Source organism: Physeter macrocephalus, chromosome 17 (assembly GCF_002837175.3).
Source record: "Physeter macrocephalus isolate SW-GA chromosome 17, ASM283717v5, whole genome shotgun sequence".
Lineage (NCBI taxonomy): Eukaryota > Metazoa > Chordata > Mammalia > Artiodactyla > Physeteridae > Physeter > Physeter macrocephalus.
In genome coordinates, this window is record NC_041230.1 from 4,488,131 (window position 1) to 4,493,921 (window position 5,791).

Sequence of the window (5,791 nt, forward strand, 5' to 3'; positions counted from 1 at the left end):
GTTCCTTTTTATGGCTGAGTAATATTCCATTGTATATATGTACCACATCTTCTTTATCCAATTGTCTGTCGATGGGCATTTAGGTTGCTTCCATAACCTGGCTATTGTAAATACTGCTGCAATGAACATTGGGGTGCATGTGTATTTTTAAATTATGGTCTTCTCTGGGTAATATGATAATTCTATTTTTAGTTTTTTAAGGAACCTCCATACTGTTCTCCATAGTGGCTGTATCAATTTACATTCCCACCAACAGTGCAAGAGGGTTCCCTTTTCTCCGCACCCTCTCCAGCATTTGTTGTTTGTAGATTTTCTGATGATGGCCATTCTCACTGGTGTGAGGTGATACCTCATTGTACTTTTGATTTGCATTTCTCTTATAATTAGTGATGTTGAGCAGCTCTTCATGTGCCTCTTGGCCATCAATATATCTTCTTTGGAGAAATGTCTATTTAGATCTTCTGCCCATTTTTTGATTGGGTTGTTTGTTTTTTTAATATTGAGCTGTACGCGGGCCTCTCACTGTTGCGGCCTCTCCCGTTGCGGAGCACAGGCTCCGGACGCGCAGGCTCAGCGGCCACGGCTCACGGGCCCAGCCGCTCCGCGGCACGTGGGATCCTCCCGGACCGGGGCGCGAACCCGGTTCCCCTGCATCGGCAGGCGGACTCTCAACCACTGCGCCACCAGGGAAGCCCCTATAGTCTCCTTTGCTTTGCAAAAGCTTTTAAGTTTCATTAGGTCCCATTTGTTTATTTTTGTTTTTATTTCCATTACTCTAGGAGGTGTTTATCCCTTCCCCCCAATAGTTTTTATACAGTGATGTATGTCCATTATTTCTCAATACACCTGAAAAAAAAATAATTTAAAATAATAATAATAAATAAAGATAATTTTACTCTTCAGCCATAAAAAAGAATGAAATAATGCCATCTGCAACAACATGGATGGACCTAGAGATTATCATATTAAGTGAAGTAAGACAGGCAAAGATAAATATCATATGATATCACTTATATGTGGGATCTTAAAAAATGATACAAATGAACTTATCTATGAAACAGAAAGAGATTCACAGACATAGAGAACAGACTTGTGGTTGCCAAGGGGGAAGGGAGGTGGAGGAGGGAAGGATTTGGAGTTTGGGATTAGCAAATGCAAACTATTATGTATAGGATGGATAAACAACAAGTTCCTGCTGTACAGCACAGAGAACTATATTCAATATCCTGGGATAAACCATCACGGAAAAGAATATGAAAAAGAATGTATATATAAGTATAACAGAATCAGTTAGCTGTACACCTGAAACTAACACAACATTGTAAATCAACTATAGTCCAATAAAATAAATTTTTAAAAAATAAAGATAATTTTATATTCACCCTTGGAAATGATCAGTGAGAGAGTGTTCTGATGGGCTTCGATGCTCCCTCTAGATTGAGGGAGCAGCACGTGCAAAGGCCCTGGGGTAGGAACATATGTGGTCTGTCCAGGGAGCAGCAGGAAGGCCAGTGCAGGTGGAGTCGAGGAGGTGAAGAGAGTGGTGGGAGATGGGGAGGGCGTCCACGGCGAGGAGAGCGGCTACTGCCCTTCGTGATATAAGAGATTTGGGTGGGTTTCTAGCAGGGGAATGACATCAGTTTTGCATTTATGCAGGAGCCCTCTGGCTATGTCATGGAGGTGAAGCTGCAGAGCAGAAGCCAGAAGACTTGTGGGGTCACCGCGCCGCCCCTCCCCCGCCTCCCACCTCACCAGCATCCTTCTCGCATGTAACTTCTCTTGGTCTCGGAAGAAGGTACAGGTTTGAACTAAAGCGTCGGCTCAGCCCTCAGAAGAAACAGGTTTCCGTGAGGCTGCACCATGGTCCTCAACCGGGGTGGCTGTGCCCGCAGGAAACATTTGGAAATATCTGGAGAGACTTTTGGTTGTCATGATGGGGGCGGGGGGAGGATTTCTGCTGGCGTCTGGTGGGTGGAAACTAGGGACGCTGCTCAACATCCTACAGCGCATGGGACGGGCTGCCACCGTAGAGAACGACGCCATTCAACATGGCAATAGGGCCCAGGCCGAGGGGCTTCTTGCCCTTTATTTGAGGTTTGTGCGTGCGCGTGTGTGCCTCTGTGTGTGTGTGTGCGTGCGTAAGGACATTGTCCATATATACCTTACATGGCATGTCTGCATCCCAGCTCCACCAACTGGCTGTGTGCCCTCAGACCGGTTACTTAACCTCTCTGGGCCTGGGTCGCCACATTTTAAAATCAGGGATCATCAAATTACCTGCCTCACGCGGCTGTTGGGAAGTGTAGTTAATATGGAAGGTGCTTGTGAACAGGGCCCGGCCCAGAGAGGGTATTCAACAAGTGGCAATCATTAATTACCATCACTTTTCTCAATATTGATCTAGTCAGGAGCTAGGTGTTACCAGCCCGGCTCTAAGGACGCTGGGGATCTTGTAGTGTCCTACTTGGTAGGACAGGGGCAGCCATGCGTCCCACCAGGGGGAGGACTTGCGGCCAGACCACCATGGGGGTGGGGGGATCCTGACCCTACTGGGAAGATGGATCATATGACATGTAGTCTAAGGAGAGCATGGCAGTCAACAGCTGAGGCTCAGGGATTAGCGCTTCTATCTTAAATCCTGGTTCTGCTCCACCCTGGCATTTGGACCTCCAATAACAAGTTAACTCCTCCGTGCCTCAGTTTCCCCATGGGGAATGAAGGCCTATCCTAGTATCAACCCGCTAGAGCTTCTGTAAAGATCAAAGTGAGGGACTTCCCTGGTGGTCCAGTGGTTAAGACTCTGAGCTCCCAGTGCAGGGGGCCCGGGTTCGATCCCTGGTTAGGGAACTAGGTCCTGCATGCCACAGCGAAAACCCAGTGCAGTCAAATAAATAAATAAATAAATAAATATTTTTTTTTAAAAATCAAAGTGAGTGGGAGGGGTGGGGTTTGCCAGCCCTTAGGACTCAGGATGGATCCACTGGCAAAGAAGATCTTTAAAGGAGTTTTAGTAGCTGAACTTGTGGACATTTGTTGGAGCATATTTCTTTTTTTTTATAAGGTGGAACTTTTTTTTTTTTTTAGAAGATGTTGGGGGTAGGAGTTTATTAATTAATTTATTTATTTTTGCCGTGTTAGGTCTTCGTTTCTTGTGCGAGGGCTTTCTCTAGTTGTGGCAAGCGGGGGCCACTGTTCATCGCGGTGCGCGGGCCTCTCACTATCGCGGCCTCTCTTGTTGCGGAACACAGGCTCCAGACGCGCAGGCTCAGTAGTTGAGGCTCACGGGCCTAGTTGCTCCGCGGCATGTGGGATTCTCCCAGACCAGGGCTCGAACCCGTGTCCCCTGCATCGGCAGGCAGATTCTCAACCACTGCGCCACCAGGGAAGCCCTGGAGCATATTTTTTTTAAAAAAGATGAACACAAGGCAAGATTTCAGGCAAAACATGAGCAAGAAATTCCCCTTCATCTTGGAAGTTTATTACAAATCCACTGAACACTCTGGAACGTATGGAATCAGAGAGCAAGATCAAGAAAAGTGGCTGAACAGCAAAAATTAGGAACTTGCCATCAATTAAAGTTTCATATTTAATAGTATCAGGCAAGAATAGAATTTCAAAGTTGACATGAATATTTAAAGTTAAATGTAAACTTTAAGTCAGAGGGGTTTTTTAAATTAAATTAAATTTATTTTTTGGCCACGCAGCCTGTGGGATCTTAGTTCCCCGACCAGGGATGGAACCCACATCCCCTGCATTGGAAGTGAGGGGTCTTTTTTTTTTAATTTATTTATTGGCTGCGTTGGGTCTTCGTTGCTGCATGGGGACTTTCTCTAGTTGCAGTGAGCGGGGGCTACTCTTGGTTGCCGTGCACCGGCTTCTCATTGAGGTGGCTTCTCTTGTTGCAGAGCATGGTATCTAGGCACTCGGGCTTCAGTAGTTGCAGCACACGGGCTCAGTAGTTGTGGCTCGCGGGCTTCAGTAGTTGTGGCACGCAGGCTCTAGAGCACAGGCTCAGCTACGGCGCACGGGCCTAGCTGTTCCACGGCATGTGGGATCTTCCCGGACCAGGGATCAAAGCCATGTCCCCTGTATTGTCATGTGGATTCTTAACCACTGCACCACCCTGGGAGTCCCGGAAGTGCAGAGTCTTAACCACTGGACTGCCAGGGAAGTCCCTAGAGGTTTCATTCTTTGGGCTAACTGTGAAGAAACTGATGGAAGGTTTGTATATTATGTTGTAAATGGAGTTTTGTTTACTACTCAAAATAAAGTGGTTCTCCTTAAAAAAAATAACTCCCTTGCAATTCTGAATATATAAACCTTTCAAAATAGATAAAATAGTGAAACATCTATTTTTTTTTTTTTTTTTTTTTTTTTTTTTGCGGTACGCGGGCCTCCCTCTGCTGTGGCCTCTCCCGTTGCGGAGCACAGGCTCCGGACACGCAGGCCCAGCGGCCATGGCTCACGGGCCCAGCCGCTCCGCGGCATGTGGGATCTTCCCAGACAGGGGCGCGAACCCGGTTCCCCTGCATCGGCAGGCGGACTCGCAAACACTGCGCCACCAGGGAAGCCCTGAAACATCTATTTTTAATATTTATTACATTGTTTTCTTTTCCATTATAGTTTATTACAAGATATTGAATATAGTTCCCTGCATTATACAGTAAGACCTTATTGTTTATCTAATTTATCCACCATCTCCTTTCCCCTTTGGTACCATGGGTTTGTCTTCTATGTCTGTGAGTCTGTTTCTGTTTTGTAAATAAGTTCATTAATATTTATTACATTTTAACTCACACATTTAAAATAACATTATCTAAAAATATATGAACTAGAAATATTGCTTTTATCCATTTTCACATTGCCTGAAACAATATTTAAACTCTACATCAATGTCTCTGATACTACTAGAGCCATTTTGGAGTAAAAGTCGTCATAAAATTCAAAAAAACAAAAAGATCCAAGTTCAGTAAGACATCTAAAGTACACAGCACACGTTAGCTATTATTATTTTTGTTGTTGTTGTTAATGAGCTAGACTTTGAAGACAGGGTAAGGACGAGGCAGGTACATACAAGCGTGAAATGGAAGGAGAAACACAGCTTCGGGGATTCAGAGCACAGAGTGGGAGTTTCAGTGAGCCGGTGTCTTAGGACTGAGGTGAACACATATTGTCAAATCGCCAGCCAGAAATACCGTCCTGACGGACAGTCCCACAGTGGCTGGGTTTCGCTGACCCACCCAACCCCCGATATTTTCATCCTCCTGACCCTTTGCTCACGCTATCGGGACAACTGGATGTCGCAGATGTTGTGTGCGATTTTCACTAAATACGAAGAATGACGCATGCATTTTATAGGTTTACATTTCTGTCAGTATTCACCTGTTGGTCTCCATAGTCTAGATTTCACTTGAGATACCCGGGTTTTTTTATAATTTCTAATATATTGCATAATTATTTGTTTTAGTATCAATTATATGCGCGTGATTCCAGAACGTTTTTTGCTTTTTAAGCACAACTTTTTTTTAAAGGAGTGGCTGTAGTAGTTTGTAAGGGCTGCCATAACAAAGCACCAAAGGGTGGCTTCAACAATAGAAATTTATTCCCTCACAGTTCTGGAGGCTAGAAGACTGAGATCAAGGTTTCAACATGGTTGGTCTCCTGAGACCTTGCTCTTTAGATTGCAGACAATTATCTTCTCCCTGTGTCCTCACATGGTCATCCCTCTGTGTGTGTCTGTGTCCAAATCTCCTCTTCTTATAAGGACACTAGTCAGATTGGATTAGGGCCC

At 45.0% G+C, this 5,791-nt stretch overlaps 1 protein-coding gene across 1 annotated transcript; it reads left to right on the forward strand.

Annotated features, from left to right (window-relative positions):
• Nucleotides 1-2,965: 2,965 nt before the first annotated feature.
• On the forward strand, nucleotides 2,966-3,558 carry LOC114484118 (protein CEBPZOS-like). Its single transcript, XM_028478296.2, has 2 exons — nucleotides 2,966-3,061; nucleotides 3,415-3,558. Exons 1-2 carry the CDS (start codon nucleotides 2,972-2,974, stop codon nucleotides 3,556-3,558), a joined length of 234 nt encoding a protein of 77 aa, XP_028334097.2. The 5' UTR covers nucleotides 2,966-2,971.
• The last annotated feature ends 2,233 nt before the right edge of the window (nucleotides 3,559-5,791 follow it).

Excerpts from the sequence above, each read along its gene's own strand:
- LOC114484118 (XM_028478296.2), top strand. The coding sequence starts at position 2,972 with ATGGATCCACTGGCAAAGAAGATCTTTAAAGGAGTTTTAGTAGCTGAA. Across the intron at positions 3,062-3,414 it reads TATTTCTTTTTTTTTATAAG|ATGAACACAAGGCAAGATTT; the intron begins GTGGAACTTTTT and ends TTTTTAAAAAAG.